We start from the raw sequence: 19009 nt of genomic DNA, 5'->3' as shown, positions 1-19009 counted from the left end.
ATGGCAGCATTTTACTCTTAAATCAGTAACAGGGTTGAAAGTAACAGAGGTTGTTAACAGAAAATTAGCAAACACTCAAAATCTGGCTGCCATTCTAATTCTAATAATGTACATGACCTTTACCACGTGAAGAACACTTTTATCCTGCATAAGAAAAAAAGTTTACATACATTGGACATTTTGAACAGTACCTAAAATATTAAGAATTTTTCTTTGTCCCTATCAAGACTTTTTATGATTTAAATATTTCTAGCAAGATCATTTATCACTATAGGATAAAGGATAAAGTTCTGGTCTCTCACAGGACCTGGATATACATATCAAAGGGCATGAGATAGAGATATAGAGGGTAAGATCACTTTCTATTATTTAACCTCACAATCCGCTGATTTCAGAGATTGCATTGCTGAAAAAAAAGACACCAAAATTACTACAACAAGCAAGCACATTTTCTGACAGATAAAGCAAAAAAAACAAAAAACTTATCAAAGTATTTGAGAGGTCATATACTTTGAAACTGAATGCAAATCACATTTGCCATGCCTGGTTTAACTTCAAAACCCAGAACCGCTCAGACTTTTATGCTACATGACCTGACTGAGATTCTGAAAGTGCTTCAGTGCTTCACTGGTCACAAATGCGTATGTCCTCTGCGGTAAATAAACTGACCTGGGCCAGTTCTTGTTCACTGCACAATATTTCTAAACTTTCAGCTTCCAAAGTCCAAATGCGACAAAAATGCTTTTTTTTTTTCAAAGATCATCAGAGTCATCATTGTTTTAAATACTAAAAATACACATGATGCTGGTTGACTTCTCCTATAACATTATGTCTACAACCTTCTGTGTTTCTGTGTTTACTAAAATTTTACAAGACAGCAGTAATTATGACAATTCATGTATCAACATATCAAAAATTATTCCCACTGCACATTAAAAACTGTTTCAATTAACCATTAAAAATCATTAAAAATCAATAAAAATTGTCCTCAATAAAAATTTTAAAATAGTAAGCGGTCTGATTCAATTTCTCTACTATTCCTGTGACACTGTTTATTTGAAATGAGGCCCTCAATAGGGAACTTTCAGGCTATCTGGTGGTAAGCCATCCGTCTGGACTATGGACACTTTCTCCCTTCAGGCAAGTTTTCACTTTTCACTACTTTATGTCTGTGTGTGACTCCATAATCTAGCTAAATTTAGATTTCCGTATTGTTTTTACAAAACATGTCACATTCCCATATGTATGCTTACACCATGACACCCAAAATAAATGGGTTCATTATCACTGCAAACTAAAGCAATAACATAGATGTAAGTTACATCATACATTGATGATCAAATACTGAATCATAATACTGTATATTGAATCATTATACTAAAATACTATATATACTATACCAGATCATTACATACTGTTTCATCATATACTGAATACTGTCATATACTGGATCTGAAAATATGTCCACTGATGAGAGCCACATATTTTACAATAAATTTTTCAAATGCATGAATTGAAAAAATAAAATAAAATAAAATCTTACCTTATTCTGATCAGTCCAGTACAGAAAGTAGCCCTGCGGATCCACACGTAAGGTCACTGGGGTCACTGTTGATGAATCCTTAATAGAAAAAAACAAATACTCATTTCAAATTGTCCTGTTCTTCATGTATACTTCATGTTTCCTTGTATAAATGTAAATGTATCTTTAGATTACAATGTTATAGCAGCATAAAACTAAAACCTGCCAGCTACTAAATGCTGCCAATTATTAATCATCATAAAAATCACCATGGAATATCACCATTATAATGCGATTTAATACACTGTCTGGTCTCTGAGTCTGGGCTGCATGAAAATTTGAAGTTTGAGTCAGACCTTGCATAAGTGTTCTACATATTCATGTTAATTTTTAATAACTTCCATTGGTGCAAGTTCCAAAATCCTGGCACCCTGCATAGAGCTCACCTCCTCCACAATGACTGGAGACTGCAATGTTATTTTAGCCTTACATATAGCTTATCAGAACCAAATAGATTCTGTGAAGCAAATGTCTGTCTATCTCAAGAGGGAAAGAGACACTTTCCCTCTTTATTCAGTGCCAAATGTCGACTGTGGCTTGGTGTATCCTTTACAGCTCTCTAATTGTGTTATTTTAGACCAATGGAAGATTTGCCCACATGCACAAGCACATCTAAGTTGGGTGGCAGAGCGCATCTTAGCTAAAGTAAGAGAGCCAAGAAGAGGAGGATTAAAAGCATGAAAGTTGCCATAGCAACAGACCAATATTTTCAGTTTTATGTGTAGCCCAAGCTTTGAACTGCCTACATTTCCTGTGTGAGCATACCACAAACCTTTATTTATTGTCTCCCTTCTGGCATCTTGTAAGATTTTGCGGGTGTAGTGATGAATAGGCTTGAACAGCATTTGACGTTGTGCAGCTCACCATAAGCATCTGCCTCCTCTTGTTGATCACAGAGAGATGCGAGCATGCATGAATGGCTTGCACTATCTGCATCACATGTGTGAAGGTGCTCTTTGCTGAATTGTTCAATTCAATGTTAAAAATAAGGCTTCTTATTTCATTAATTTGTTTGGACACTGTTGTATTTGAGCACATTCTCAAAGTGTGTGTGTGTGTGTGTGTGTGTGTGTGTGTGTGTGTGTGTGTGTGTGTGTGTGTGTGTGTGTGTGTGTGTGTGTGTGTGTGTGTGTTTCTTTTAGATATTGTGTTCTCATAAATTATGGATAACATCAACTCTTAGGGATGCAGTACCACTTTTTCTACTTTTTCTTTGGTACAATATGGATATTATAGGATTGGCTCCAGCTCTGAGGGTTGGTCGATTTCTGACATCCTCTTAGAAATTGAGCTAATTCTCTCTAAGCTTATGCAAAATCCTGATGACATGATGACTAATATATTGTAAGTCATGCCTTATGTTTACATGCATGATTATGTTATGTCAGTCAATGTATCATCCGTTCACAACATTATTCAGTGGATCAAATTGGAAAATATATGAAAGAAGATTCAGGCCCAATATTGAGATGAATTGGTGCATCATCAAATGCCTGGTGCTCTATACTCTATTGTGTCCACTACAATAATATCAGCTAGACAAGTAATCTATTGTGTACATTTGTTTGAAGTAATCACAAGCACACTATTGTGTTATTTATAGGAATCGGTCAGTGGGACAAGGTATAACCCACTACTCCAATCTATGTAAAATTCTTTCAGAATACACGTAAGCTTCATTCAGTGCAGCTCTGGAGTTAAGTAGTAGAGTTGTCATGTCTTTTTTAAGAACCAACAGGTGAGCAGATCAGCATCCTCATCCTCACCGCTTCCCCATCATTAACAGTGCAGCACTGAGGGACTGCATTACACTCCAATAATTACTCAACCAACAGCAGCCTGCGCTTATCTCCCAGTCAATACCACAGTATATCTTAACAGATATGTCATTATTTCTGAGATGGAAATAAAATAAAATCCACCTGTGTCTTCTAGCCATTTGTGAATAGGATAAATTATAAAAAGTAATTAGATACTGGGATTTCAATAACCTTGAAAGCAGAAGCAACAACCGAGAACAGTGGAGCAAGCTGGTGCATTAAAAAGGACAAATACACTGATCGTTTAAGTGCATCAACCTGTTTATGAACGTTCAGGATTCTGCATGGGTTCAGAATACGCTGAGGTGGCGCGAGCTCTCTGATAAACGGATGGCAGAGTTGCCTAAGCTATCTTTTTTATGCTTAAATTTAAAACTTATGTTTTGATGAGAGAATTTAAGTTGCAGCTTTTATAAAACGTAATCCATTGAGGGAAATCGCTGTTGTCCATGACTTACCTCGTCCCATTTCATAAACCTGCTTCCTTTCTTCAGACTCTCCGGTACGCACACCGGCTTGAGCTGTAGCGCGTGAACCCCGGGCTGTGCACCGGCCATTCAGCATGCACATTTATCTCCAAGAAACGAAAAACAAAGGACGGAGAGCGAAATCTTCTGTCTTCTTCCAGAGCCCTGACAGGGCTGTGCGTAAAATGACTGAAGATTAGGACATCTACATGCGCGCGAACATAATTTATATATTTGTTATTTTCTGATGTTGTCTTTAAATACTGTGAATTATCTTGCTGGGAATTCCGACAGACTGCGGAGATGCGAGAGGTAGAAATGAGCAGTAAAAGAAGAGCGCTCCTGAATGATGGCGAGTAAATGGGAAGGGGGGGCTGACAGTATGAGTGGCCTCCGCACATTGACTCATTTGCGGCACTTCAGCGCTTGAACACTTTGCTCGCTGGGATTCAGCGCCTCCTAGTGCGTTTGGACAAAGGCAAGGTGAGCAAAGCCCGCAATTTGTGCATAAGGGAACATGGTTATTCTTATATATCTGAAACATTTCCCCAGACCCGTGTGGCATTGTTGTAGCCTAGTGGTTAAGGTGATTACGACTGATAAGAAGGTCATGAGTTCGAGTCCCAGGTCCACCAAGCTTCCACTGCTAGGCCCCTGAGCAAGGCCCTTAACCCTCCATTTCTCAGCTGTATAAATTGTAAGTCACTCTGGATAAGGGTGTCTGCTAAATGCTGTAAATAATGTTGCACTGACCCCACTTCTTTTTGCTAGTTTCGCACCAGATACTGATCCGATACTGAAATACTTTCTGTAACTGATTCGATTCGTTACAAGATTCTGTTCCCACAAATCTGAGGTTTGTTTGTTGTTCAATGTGATTCTCAACCCTGATTTGTGCTGTGCATGTGGTTTTAAATGGTCACAGTATGACAATCTAATCTCATTCATTCATTTTCTACCGCTTATCTGAACTTCTCGGGTCACAGGGAGCCTGTGCCGATCTCAGGCATCATCGGGCATCAATGCAGGATACACCGGGGGAGGAAACTGGAGTACCCGGAGGAAACCCCCGAGGCACGGGGAGAACATGCAAACTCCACACACACAAGGCAGAGGCGGGAATCGAACCCCCGACCCTGGAGGTGTGAGGCAAACGTGTTAACCACTAAGCCACCGTGCACACCATCTAATCTAAAATATTCATTCAATCATTCATTTTCTACCACTTATCCGAACTTCTTGGGTCATGGGGTGCCTGTGCCTATCTCAGGCGTCATCAGGCATCGAGGCAGGATACACCCTGGATGGAGTGAGAACCCATCACAAGGCACACACACTCTCATTCACTCACACACACACACACACACACACACACACACACACACACACACACACACACACACACACACACACTACAGACACTTTTCCAGAGATGCCAATCAACCTACCATGCATGTCTTTGGACCGGGTGAGGAAACCGGAGTACCCGGAGGAAACCCCCGAGGCACGGGGAGAACATGCAAACTCCACACACACAAGGCAGAGGCGGGAATAGAACCCCCGACCCTGGAGGTGTGAGGCAAACATGCTAACCACTAAGCCACCTTGCCCCCCAATCTAAAATATATAATATAAAATACATTATAAAATTTTTATACTGTCACTATAATAAAATTTTTTTTACTGTAAATTATTTTCATAGCCTTCACATTCTTTCACATTTTTCTACATACAATACATATAGTGTGTGGATATATGACCTTCACCTATACATCTGCATTCCCCAAATAGTGCCTGTGTTCCCTTTACTTAATTAAACTAAAAGACCCAAACCTGGTCCAGAGTGACATTGCCCCTACGCATTAAGCAATGTTCATGAAGATATGGTTTGCCAAGGTTGTAGTGGTGCCAAGTGGCCTGACATCAGTGCCTGACATCACTAATCCTCCCCACAACCACCCTCTAAAGTTTAGTGGAAAGCCTTCCTAAACACATGGAGGAGAATATTAATGCAAAAGGGAATGGTTGTTGGCCAAATAGGGGTTTGTAGTGCAGATGGGGGTTTATAGTGCATAAGAAAACCTCAAAAAACTAAAAAAAATTAAAAAAATCATGTTCCCTGTTTGTTCCTAAAACATTTTTAGAATGAATTGAGAATGAATTGTCATTCTGAGAATTAATTGTCATAAATATCTGAAACATTGAGCATCTGAAATGGAGTCCTGATTTCAGATGCATTTTGACTAACTATGCATTAACCGTGAAACAGTGAGACCACTGAAGAAAATTGTAATAAAGACAATTTCTCTTTTTATTATATTCAATTAAAGTATAATTTAGGAATACAACATAAAAAAATAGAACAAACCATATCATGTGTTTTAAATAGATTAATCAAATAATAATATGAATGCCCACTGTCCTTTAAATATCTGTTTGTCTGTCTGTCTGTCTGTCTGTCTGTCTGTCTGTCCGTTTGTCTGACTGTCCATCTGTTTGTTTGTTTGTTTGTTTGCCAAATAGGTTGAAAGGATGTATGGGTGAAGGTCATGTGTTGACACTAAAGGTGTGCACTGGGGCATTTAAGTTTATTCTTTCAATTGTTTGCTAGTACAAACTGCACCCAAATGCAGAGCTTGCATTTCTATTTGTTCAGAGCTTACATTTCTATTTGTTTTTTATAGCGCAGAGATAACAAAGTCGACAGTAAATAGGCTTTTTATATTTATGAAATTCATATTAATATTAATGGAAACACCTTATTTGTACTGAATTTCAGACGATACAATATCGTCATGGATACTACAAAGATCTGTCGCTGTTGAATAATGAGAGACGTCAATCATTTTTCCAGCCAATCACAGGCAGCTGGGGCGTGGTCTGTGAAAACAACTGGAGGATTCAAACTGAAAGTGGCGCGTTTGGTGAATCTTAGGCGGGACATTTTGCTGACAAACACGACATGGGAGCCATTACAACCAACCAGATACTACCATTTTCGGTGCCAAAGTAGCCAGAAATCTGCGTAAGGCGTGTAATACACCTTATTAAAAAGAGGGCGAGGCAGTTCAGGTCTCTGACAGTCATACGTGTGTGCAGACAATATGGCGGGACAGAAGCGTCCACAGCAGCTGCAGCAGCTTTTAAGAAACATGTTTTGGTTTGTTTCACTTTTCCGTGTTTTAATGAATGTCAGTGCTCAAACCGAAAGCAGCGTCTTGACAGTCGCTGACTCAAACTGGACACTTATTCTGGAGGGCGAGTGGATGTTAAAATTGTGAGTAGTCCAACAGATTATTATTACCATTATTATTATAAATCAAGATCAAATGAACTGCGAGTTTAATAACGGACAGCTTTAGATTATGACACCACGCCCACTGTGGTACCTTTTATCTCCTGCACAGAGCGGAAGTCATGTAACATTGTATCATTGAGACATTTTACTGCATATATATATATATATATATATATATATATATATATATATATATATATATATATATATATATATATATATATATTACACACTGTATTTATATTCTTATTATATAGTATACTGCATATATATAGTGTGCATGTATACACTATATATGGGAGACCTAGCATACAGTGCTACTGTAGCTAATAGAAGTCCCATGTGTGTATATTAGGTTGCCAATGTTGTTGCCTTGCTGTTGTGGTTGTATAATTATGTACACTACTTTCTGGTTTTATCTGAGAACCTTTCCAGCTAGAGGTAATGGTGCTGTTTATGTTCCCACAGCTACGCCCCGTGGTGTCCAGCGTGTCAGCACATTCAGAACGACTGGGAGGCTTTTGCCAAACAGAGCCCCAGTCTGGGGATATCAGTGGGAAATGTTGATGTCACACAACAACCAGGTGTGTCATTTAGTTTCCTTTCGGTTTTGCACACGGCGTGGAAGTTGAAAAATTATTCAGGTTTATAACAGGACAATAATACAGGCCTCTGTAGTAGCAGCAGCAGCTCGGCTATTGAACTGTGTGTTGCCAGATTGGTACATTTGACCCTTTATACTATTTAACCAAAGTTACTTCTGTCTCAATTTAGTTACAAGTTAAGACTTATAGAAATGACTTATGTTTAATTAAGGCATAGACACGACTTAATGTTTACAGTGAGATGACCATGAAGTACTATGCCTCGGCCATACATATCAAAGCCATGACTATGAATTGTGTAAAGCCTGATTTACTTGGGAAAATCATACAAATCTGATTCAACAAAGGTGATCTGGTGTTCTTGTTTTGTTTGTTTTTTCATTAAGGCTACTTGTTAATATTTTGAGACAACAGACTACTTATTTTTAGGTCCAGTTTTTCTGAAGCAGAGCAAAATTGCACATTGTATATTTACATTTAAGATTTTTCACAGATGCCCCAAATGCATAATGATTTATTACTTAATAAAAGTTATTTGAAGCCTTTGAATAAATACATGCTTGTGGTACTTGTTCATTAAGTCAAAGACCAAGAATTCCCTCAGTCTAAAAACCCTCAATCTCTTTGTTGTTGAGGTAATATAGTAATAAAAGTGTCCAGGATGCACAAACTATTAATTTTTTCTTTTATATATTCTTTGGACTTCAGTTATTACCAGTGATCTTAGAATCTGTCCACATGCTGCCAAAGTAATGTCACTGTGACCAGAGACACCTAATGACAAAAATGACTAATCTTGCCCTGTCAGATATTTTTGAGGTTTCTTAAATCTTTCTGCACAATATACATAAATGCCATCAATAGGAGGATAACATACTATGACACAAAACTTATGGGGCAGCTGCAAATACGGTAGTGAAAATGGCAAAATGTAACAAGAAACATATTAAAGGAATTGTTTTTGAAGATTTCCACATGTTCACTGTGTGGATTGATAAATAAGCAGAATGTGATAATCATATTCATCACATAATTTTACATGGAGATTTTACACATCATCACATATAAACCGCTGTTATAGAAGCAGTCAAGCTTTGATTGGTTGATTGATTTGAAGTTATAACATTAAAAGAGTACTGTAATCACACAGTGTAATACAGGCTTTATATGAGTCCCAAATTTGACATAATATATTGTCACACATAAAACGCTTGTTAATTATTTAGCAGGAGTGTATTTACTTCTATTGATGCTGGCAAATGATGTATCCACATCACTGTACATTAAGTCTTTATGCAATGTTTTCTATGCTTAGGTTCCTGCAGCCACAATGCTGATCTGACTGATGTGTATCTATCTTTCTTACTTATTTCAAAATACAAGCCTTCTACAAATCACTATGTTGAATTATGACTCTAAGTAACTCAACTCGTGTTTTAGCATACAATGAACCAACATACAGAATTTACCTTATTAATGTAGCACATCACAAGATTTCACTGCCAGCCACTTTAGAAATCAGATGAAGCAACTGTGACTAATTTTATCCTTCTGAATAATCACACTGTATTAGTATTTATAGGTCATGTTTGTTGCAACAGAAACAAGTGAGAACTATATTGAGTCTTACTGTTGCCGAGCTTGTGTTTTTGGCTTATGTCATTATGGGCATGAGAATTTATAACACTATATATTGTCAGTGTATTCTGGTACCTGGGTGTTGAATAAGCATACCCCTCGTTATATTAGTACATGCTACAGGTTCTTTAACATATCACCATTAATATAAGGCTTATTTGGGGAGTAGAAATGTGGTCTACCTACCAGTGTGTGCATCTCTAAAATAGAAAGCTCAGGTCAACTGCATGTTAAAACCAATCTTTCAAAAGGACACTGAATAACCTTGGAAAAGACTAACCTGGGGGGAGGAGAGCCAGGGGAGATGGGGAAGGACAGGGAAGGTGAATAGTTAAGGACATTTGGCATACAAACAGCAGCATAAAGATGGCTGTTTTACTTCAGATGACTTCAGACTACATATAATAAAAACCTAATTCTACTCATACATATACTGTGTTAAAATAGGTGCTAATTTACAATAGTGCTGGTCTTGAATAGTCTTGAATCCAATTACTCAGAAGGTGTTGATTGCATTTTTTCTAACTGTACAGCTCTGCCGATAGTGCTGGCTGCCTGGAATTGTACAAAAACCCATTTCTTCAAATATCTTATTGTTTCTATAGTAACACATCATCCAGTGTGTATTGTAGAGGCTTTGCATAATCTCTCTCTGTCTCTCTATATAAATGTGTGTGTGTGTGTTGCTAGAAAGTTTCTGAAATTTCTATATTTTTGCATAAATATAACCCAAAACATCATTTTACATCATTTATATCATTTTATCTGCAAAATTATGTGAACCTGAAAATTCCCAGAAATATAGGAATTTTTTAAAGGGTTCACAAATTTTCAAGTGACTCTGCATATATATATATATATATATATATAAAATCCCCCCCGTGGGAAAAAGTGTTGGCCTCCAGTCCCAAACATTAACGTTTCTGATAAAACAAATTTAAATATTAGTCAAAGTTAACAAGTAAAACACATCATGCAGTTTTTTAATGAAGGATTTTATAATTAAGGGAAAACAAAATCCAAACCTACATGGCTCTGTCTGAAAAAGTGCTTGCCTCCAAAGCTAATAACTGATTGGGCCACCCTTTGCAGCAAGAACTGCAATCAAGCATTTGCGATAACTTTCAATGTGGAGTAATTTTGGTCCACTCAACTTTGCAGAATTGTTGTAATTCAGCCACATTGGAGGGTTTTCCAGCATGAACTGCCTTTTGAAGGTCATGCCATTGCATCTTAATAGGATTTAGGTCAGGACTTTGACTAGGCCACTCCAAAGTCTTGATTTTGTTTTTCTTCAGCCATTCAGAGGTGGACTTGCTGGTGTGTTTTGGATCATTGTCCTGCTGCAGAATAGGAGTTTGCTTCAGCTTGAGGTCACAAACAGATGGCCGCACATTGTCCTTCAGGTTCTTTTGGTAGATGGCAGAATTCATGGTTCCATTTATCACAGCAGGTCTTCCAGGTCCCGAAGCAGCAAAACAGCCCCAAACCATCACACTACCACCACCATATTTCACTGTTGGTAATATGTTTCGTTTTCTGAAATGCAGTGTAGGCCAGATGTATTGGGACACACACCTTCCAAAAAGTTCAACTTTTGTCTTGTCAGTCCACAGTATTTTCCCAAAAGTCTTGGGGATAATCAAGAAGTTTTCTGGCAAATCTGAGACGAGCCTTTATGTTCTTTTTGCTCAGCAGCGGTTTTTGTCTTGGAACTCTGCCATGCAGGCCATTTTTGCCCAGTCTCTTTCTTATGGTAAAGTCATGAACACTGACCTTAACTGAGGCCTGCAGTTCCTTGGATGTTTGGGGTCTCTTGTGACATCTTGGATGAGTCGTCACTGCACTCTTGGGGTAATTTTGGTCAGCCGGCCACTCCTGGGAAGGTTCACCACTGTTCCATGTTTTTGCCATTTGTGGATAATGATGTCTTCCTGAATTTCTTTGGATCTCTGCATGATGTGTTTTGAGGATCATTTGGTCTACTTCACTTTGCCAGTCAGGTCTTATTTAAGTGATTTCTTGATTGCAAGCAGGTGTGGCAGTAATCAGGCCTGGGTGTGGCTAGAGAAATTGAACTCAGGTGTGATAAACTATAGTTTAGAAGTTATGTTTTACCAGGGGGGCAAACACTTTTTCACACAGGGCCATGTGGGTTTTGATTTTGTTTTCCATTAATAATAAAAACCTTCATTTAAAAACTGCATGATGTGTTTACTTGTTATCTTTGGTTAATATTTAAATTTGTTTAATGATCTTGTGACCAAAAATAATAATAAATAATGTATGTTAAATAACTGTGATACAAGGGACTTTGGGATGTGATGTTATAGAAAAGTAATAGGCCATATAACACCATCCTATGTTCTTGTTTATTTTCATGTAAAACCTACTGTTTATTATGCATTGCCTTTTAGCTTTATTATAATACCAGTAAGAAATCCCAAGGATTGCTTGTGCATATTTTTGGCCATTAAAGAAAGAAGACTTCTTCCTTTTAGTGTGTTCTTGCAAATAACAAACCCAAGCCACACTGTCTTTTTGAGGCTGCCTTTTACACACTGCTTGTATAAGACGGATGTCTGAGGAGACCTCAGCTGTTGGGTGAAAATGAGACAGTTCACTATCAAAAAAACTGAGTTACTTTACTTGAATTACAGCTCCACCATTGAAGCAGTATGAAACTCCCACACTCGCGAGATGAGCCTGTAGGACCTAGAGCTGCATTACACCCTCTGCTATATATATTTCTGTAATAACTAATTCTCTCTCTCTTGCCCTGTGTTGCTCTGTTCTGCAGGCCTGAGTGGGCGCTTTCTGGTCACCTCATTACCAACTATCTTTCAGTAAGTCTGTGAAAAAACTAAGCACTTTTACTTTAATTGAAAAGAAGGCTGCATCATTTGATATAATTGATATAATACGATACAATACAATACAAAACAATATATACAGCAGAGAAAGTGTTTGTGTTTTTGTAACATTCTGTTTCTTTTTGCATCAGATGCATTTTTAGTCTAATGAAGTTTTGCCAAAGGATGCTTAACAAACTAGACCAGATAATTAACAAAATTACATATACACCAACCATTTTTATTACCAAATTTGACCCATTTTGTTGATTAGGTGTTGCAGCCATACTATTTAGTGTACAGTAAATGGTTTGGGATGAAGCCATGAATTCTCTCAGAATGTGTATTGCGTGGCACTCACAGGCATGAGTAAGTCTTAAATTTAGCAGTTTAATAACGGAAGTAGAGCTCAATCTCGGTTACTTTATGTGTTAAATAAACAAATTGTCAGGTAGAACACAGTGTGTTCACAGAGTGTATATGCAATACATCATTAGTTCACTCTCCTTAAGAGAGCAATCAGTCATCAGTCTGCTTTGTTTTTGGTAATATCTGCTTGACTGCCTCTGTGTGGAATATAATCATACCTCATTTTATAGTCTGTGGTCAAACACTCATCTCCTGTCTACTGCAGTGCTAAAGATGGAAGTTTCAGAAGATACATGTCATCACGGGCCTTTGATGAAATCCAAGCATACATTGTTCAAAAAAAGTGGAAAGCTGTGGAGCCGCTGCCCGGATGGAAATCACCATCATCGATCTTGTAAAGAATACATTCATCTGTCTTCATGTCTCTTCAGTTAGATGTGTTCAGCACTCAATTGAGTCATCACAAACCAGAGATGTTTCAAGCAAATCTGAGGCTGTTTGTGCTGTTGTTAATCATTGTTTAAATATAGTTTCATTTTTATTTCAGAATGTCAGGAATGGCTGGTCTGTTCCGCCTCTCTGTTTGGATTCGGGTATGATACATTTTATTGGATGTTTGTATAAGGAGGTAAACAACAAAGACATGGTGATGTGATAAGGATCTCTGTGTTGTGGATTATTTTCCTATAACGGCACACCCTGAGGTGTTTTTTGTTCCACCAATATTACAGCAAATTGCTAATGGTTACATTTTGTACCTGAACATCTGCAAGACAAATTAGTTCCTTTTATCACTTACATTATGACCGATATAAACAGTCATTGCCTCAATTTCTCGTGAAGTTAATAACAGAGCGGAAAATGCTGCTGGTCATGTTGCCAAGACTACAGCTACAAAAGACAATGCTCTCTGTCCTTAAACTTCCCCATGGTAGAAAACACCAGCTGACTGATACAACCAGTCTTTCGATGAATAAATGCTTTCTTACAGAAATTTCACAATATCAGCAATTAGATATTGTTTTATAATCTGTTTATTATTAGCTTCATATTATTCAGAACATTCACTATGCAATTTCTTTTCATTTGTTTTAATAGAGAAAAAATGCTGTTATAGAAAATTAACCTTTGGGAATTAAATCCAACAGTTCTGTGATAAACTGACCATCATCTAGACCTTTAGTTTGTGAATATAAAAAAATTGTACCACATTTCAAGCTACAGTATCTGTCAATGAATCATCTTCACTATCTTTTTATTCAATTCAGCAAATCCATACATACCTAACCACCACTCTTGGCATTCCTTCATGGAGCTCTTATCTAATCTTTGCCATTGTCACGCTGTTCCTGGGCCTTCTTCTTGGCCTGGTAAGTAAAAATGACCTAAATCGAGCTTTGTGAAAGAATGAGTATTTTATGTTGGGTCCTACTTTGAACGTGTTTCAAGCATAACTTTTTCACAGTCCTGTAAAAGTTAAAGGACCCCTTAAAGGCTTTAACATTTGGAAGAGAATGTACATGACTTTCTCAGTTCTAATGTTCTAATGGTTCTATTACCACAAAGAGATAATGACTTACAGCATTAGGAATTATGTAAGAAAATAAAGGTGTTCAGGAAAAGTGTTATACAACTGATGGTTGTGTAATGATTATCTATTCTACTGCACGTTTGGGAATAAAGTGGGTGGAACTGGAACCTTGCATTGTATAAGAACTTTTGTCAGTACTCCTAAATCTGCTGTGCATTTCTAACAGATGCTGGTACTGATCGCAGACTGCATTTGCCCATCTAGATCAAAGTACAAAGAGGATAAAACTGGTAAGATGGATAAGATCACTAGTACCATATGTTAAAATGATAGTTTTAAAGCTGTACCTATTTTTTGTACCAATTGTCAGTTTACCAAATGTGCCATATATCAAGACTGAACTAGACCTAAATTAATATATATGAGAAAATAGGCAAATGAATCCAGAAAAAAGTGCAATCTGATGTTAAAACATCTCTTTTTTGCTTGTTGATTTTATTTCCGGAACAGGGGTGTCAGGAAAACTTTTATTTCATGTAGACTATTTCATTTGAGCTTAACGTCTCAAAAATGAATACGAGATGAGAGCTTTCTAGATGTATTAAACAACTTGGACAATGTCACATTTGTACTAGTATCGGAACAGATAGTCTTAAAGTAAATTACATTTAATAACCCTTAATATTTGGTCGCAGGTTCTCTTTCTTGCAATAACGTCATTAAGCTGATGACCCAGTAACCTGACCAAACTTTTGCCTTCTTCTTTTGTCATTTTGCATCTTTCAGTAGTTTCAGTTTATTTTGGGGGTTTCTTCATTAGTCTTCTTTTCAGGAGCTGAAATGCTGCTCACTTGGGTTAAGCTGTGATGATTGACTTGATCAGTGTAAAACCCCTGATGAAGTGCTTTGTTGTGTTAGCAATGTGTTTTGTGTCACTGTCTTGGTGCATGATCAAGTGCCTCTAAATTAGATCTGATTCAATTCCCTGTAATTTGGCAGACAGAAGGTTTCGGTAGACGTTGTAACTCATAATGGTAGCGGCACAATGAATTCAATCATCAGTAAAGATTCGTGGTCCTGTTCCATGCAAGCCCAAGCCATGACACTACCTCCACTCTGCTTGACTTATGAGCTTGTATGTTTTGGATCATTATCACCTCCTTTCTTTTTCTACACTTTAGCCTTTCCATCACTTTTGTAGAGGCTCATTTTTGTGTGATAACTTTATCTCTGTATTTCTTTGTTAATTCCAGTCTGGCCCTGTGGCGGGTGTTGCTGATGTCACTGACTGTTGTTTTTGCAAATGCAATCTTCATGGGTGAAACTCAGGGCTGAAACCAAAAGTAGTCAACAGTGCAATTAATTGTTAAACAATCGGCTTGCACACCTGGGTCTCAAGAACATATGCCAGTCATATATTCCAAAAATGTTTGATGGATAGTGGGATATCTTCAGTGTATAGCAAGAATGGGTTTTGCCTTTCTATTACTATCAGAGGCACCTGTATATAAAGTTGCTTTTCCCCATTTTTGTATGACATTCAATATTCATTCAGATCCTATGACTTTCCAAAGCTGCTAACAGCTACAATATAGAATTTGATAGCAGAAACAGGTGCTTTACTGCCTTCTAAAGCAGCGTTTAGAACATGTGAATCAAATTCAGCCAGCAGAAAGGTCATTTGGTGTATGAAAAAGACGTGCTTTGGGCCAAGCACCTTTGCTCTGCAGTGCACTTATCTAGATGAACTTTGACTTGTGAATTTGTGAACCAACAAAAAAAAACAAGTAGTTGAGACTGTGGTCTCTTTGGTTGTTTGGAGTGGGGGTGGGGGGGGGTGTAGAAGATACTAATTAGCTGTCACAGCAGACTTTCTTTTTTTTTTTGTTCTTCTTTATTGACAGTTAAAGAACATGGAGGATTGTGCTGTGAGACCATATAATATTTTTTTAGTGTTATACTACACACTATAGTATATGCTTACATTTAAAGTAGCATATAATGTATATAAAGTAAGCTTATACACGCCAGCCATCTGGTTCTATGACTAGCACGTGTGTATTTATAATCAATTCGGTTTGTTACCGATGGCTGCAGTGTTGTATATTATATTACAGAAATGCACTTCTACACTTTATCTTATCCATTCATGTCTCTGCCTGTACAGTTGTACTTCAGAATGATGAAGGATCTGAGGATGAAGTTGACAACACTCTGACAGAGGAGAAGCATGTATCTGATCTGGACAATGAGAGTGAGCGGGTGTCTGGAGAGGAGGAGCTCACAGAGGAGGAAGGAAGCCCAGGCACTGAAGCTGCAGCTGGTAACGCGGAGCAATCTACTGAAACCTCGGTGCGGAAAAGGAAACCTCAGGGTCCAATCAGTCCTGAGGCCACATAACACTTGTGCACAGGCTGGAATTCGGAAATGCAGTTTTACACTAAAAAAATACAGCAAGTCCGCAAAGCTAAATGCAGCACTGTAAGTGCCGAACATGTATTTCCACTTTCTTATCTGTGTTTATCTGTTTTTCCCAGCCAAGCCATGATTCTGTAAAACCCCAACTGTGGATTCCAGTATTTTTGTGTGTAAATTAGGAGAAAACATTTGTATTTGCTTATAAACAAAACTTTTGCCAAGGATACATCACACAGCAAGTGGCTGTAATGCTCTTAAAATGAAAAGAAAAATTATTTAAAGTATATATTTAATTTTAAGATGGCTCCAAATACCTGTTTAATATTTGTATTTTGTAGTTAGGAGGTACATGTACAAATAATGCTGCAAGTGGAATGTGTTTTTCTTCACATTGTTGTTTATAGTTAAAACAAAAGCTGATATAGATATATGCAAGTACATGCTTTTACATTCCAGAGCCTGAAACTGCTTTTGTAAAAGTTTCAGTGAAAGTGAAGCCATCTGATACAGAAGGCACAGAGAATCCTCATCATCATCATCAGTGTCAATTATAGATCTTTAGCTGGATGCTCTACATCAGGGGTTTTCAAGTCTTTAGCAGTCCCATTTTTAGAGACCCATTTGACTCAACAGATTTATTTTCCAAACAGAAACAAAAAACATAGCTACTTTATTTAGACATGTGCAATTTTGCAAATTTATTAGAGCCAGAATTTTTTTCGCCTGAACTTTCCAGCTGTTTATTAAAACATTAGAAAAACATCAGTCATTAGATACTGCTTACAATATTTATTGGCGTAATAACTGTGGTAATGTTGGATTGTAGTTTCCATTACTGTACCAAAATTAGAAAATCACAAAACCCCTGAGTGTGCTTTATTAACTCCTTTGAGCAGCATAGAGAAACTTGGCTCTGTATGATTTCCTCAGTGTTTTTTAATGTGTGCATAAGTATTTAAAAACTCCTAATCACTGATCTCTGCTAACAGGTTCCATGCACTCATTAAGACTATGTAGTTTAAAATACAATATGCAATACTCTGTATACAAAGTTGTTTTAATGGTGCTGTCAGGCCACTACTTTTGTTGTGTGTAGGCTTGCGCAATATGGATTTTTCCCAGCTTGAAATTTACCGTTTGAGAAACTTATGATAAAACTACAGCCAACAGCCTAAAACAAGACAAGAAACCAAACATTTCCACCAATTCAGTTTTAAGGTGAATAGGGAATGGTGTAATAATGTTCTCAGTGGTGAAATCCGGAAAGGTTTGCTGCTGTTGAGTCAAATTCTTCTCGAGTCTCCTTCATGTGTGTGTGTTCTGAAGTAAGCCTAGCAATGCTGCAAATATACCCAAGATGTCTATTTCTGTTATTCTCTTGGTAGGGTACAGTTCATATTTGTACACCATATTAACCAGATCAACAGCAAAAAAAGCATAACAAAGAGCATGACAATGCTGAATTTTATTGAACGATATGAAGACTTTGTTGATGTGGTGTTCTGCTGAAACTGACAGAATCTGACTCATCTGTATCCTTTTAATAAAATGTCATGTTCTCCACAGAAACAATAGAAATTCAGTTAATATGCAGCATCACTGTGCCTACTCAGTTCCACGCAAACCTTTCTGTTTTGCTGATAAATTTAGAGTTCCTGATAAATGTACTGTAGTTAACTGATGTTAAGTGTATACGGGTCTAATGCTAGCTGAGTCAAATATAAACTGATTCATTTTAGTATACATTAATGAAATTAAAACCACCTTATGAGCTGGGGAAGGGGGCAGAGCTTCCAGAGGCAGTTAATAGTGGAAAGTTCAAAAAGTTGGCAAGAAAAAGATCTGTTCTTATTTCTAAATTATAAATCATATTCATAAATTCTGACTTTCATTTACAATGATCCCAGAAAAATGTGTATGTAAAGGTTGGCAGCTATGTTACTATAGCAGTGTAATATCATGTATCACCCAAGAATTGTATGTTTGAATAAGTAAAGCTTAAAAATAGGCAGTGTTTTTATTTGTTGGGTATATTTGGATGGTTGTGTGTTTTGGATTTGCATGTTATTTTCTTTGTGTTTATGCAGTATATTGGGAAAGGTTATTTTTAGAGCAATGAAAATGGATACAGCTGATCATTTGGTAGCACATAATTCCAGCAACTTTTTCCAGAAGTTAATTCATTGCCAGATTACGCAGTGTTTAAGTGATGCTTTGACAGCCTGTCATGTGCATTTTATATTATTGACTGTTACAATTTGGAATATAAACTGTTGATCATGGTTTTTGTCTCGTTCATTTGTGCACTTACTGATGGCAGTGCCGTCTTCCAGGTTAAAGCTCAGTGCAATACTGTATGGTCCACATGGTAATACTGTGAATATATAAAATTATATTATAATGCAGGGTCAAGTTTTATTTTCTTAACT

At 37.3% G+C, this 19009-nt stretch overlaps 2 protein-coding genes across 4 annotated transcripts in view; one reads left to right on the top strand and one right to left on the bottom strand.

The window, feature by feature from the left end:
- Positions 1–4243, bottom strand: part of LOC113659779 (1-phosphatidylinositol 4,5-bisphosphate phosphodiesterase beta-1) — a 44569-nt gene extending 40326 nt beyond the window's left edge. Inside the window, exons 1-2 of one of the 3 annotated variants that reach the window (XR_007144572.1) lie at positions 3861–4243; positions 1544–1621 (exon numbers count right to left, since the gene is read on the bottom strand). Coding sequence is in view for 2 of the 3 variants with exons in the window: in XM_047821805.1 (XP_047677761.1) it covers positions 1544–1621; positions 3861–3959 (177 nt within the window). In the remaining variant the exon portion in view is untranslated. The remainder of the gene's footprint in view (positions 1–1543; positions 1622–3860) is intronic. The other 2 variants (XM_047821805.1, XM_047821806.1) reach the window with 2 other exon arrangements.
- A 2508-nt stretch (positions 4244–6751) lies between these two features.
- On the top strand, positions 6752–18862 carry tmx4 (thioredoxin-related transmembrane protein 4). Its single transcript, XM_027172458.2, has 8 exons — positions 6752–7146; positions 7636–7751; positions 12211–12256; positions 12897–13025; positions 13179–13224; positions 13900–14001; positions 14389–14452; positions 16330–18862. The coding sequence occupies exons 1-8, from the start codon at positions 6974–6976 to the stop codon at positions 16560–16562; spliced, it is 909 nt and encodes a 302-aa protein (XP_027028259.1). The 5' UTR covers positions 6752–6973; the 3' UTR covers positions 16563–18862.
- Positions 18863–19009: the final 147 nt, after the last annotated feature.

This window comes from Tachysurus fulvidraco, chromosome 12, assembly GCF_022655615.1.
Source record: "Tachysurus fulvidraco isolate hzauxx_2018 chromosome 12, HZAU_PFXX_2.0, whole genome shotgun sequence".
Lineage (NCBI taxonomy): Eukaryota > Metazoa > Chordata > Actinopteri > Siluriformes > Bagridae > Tachysurus > Tachysurus fulvidraco.
The sequence above is the reverse complement of the archived record's forward strand: the minus strand, read 5'-3'. Positions and strand labels throughout refer to the sequence as shown.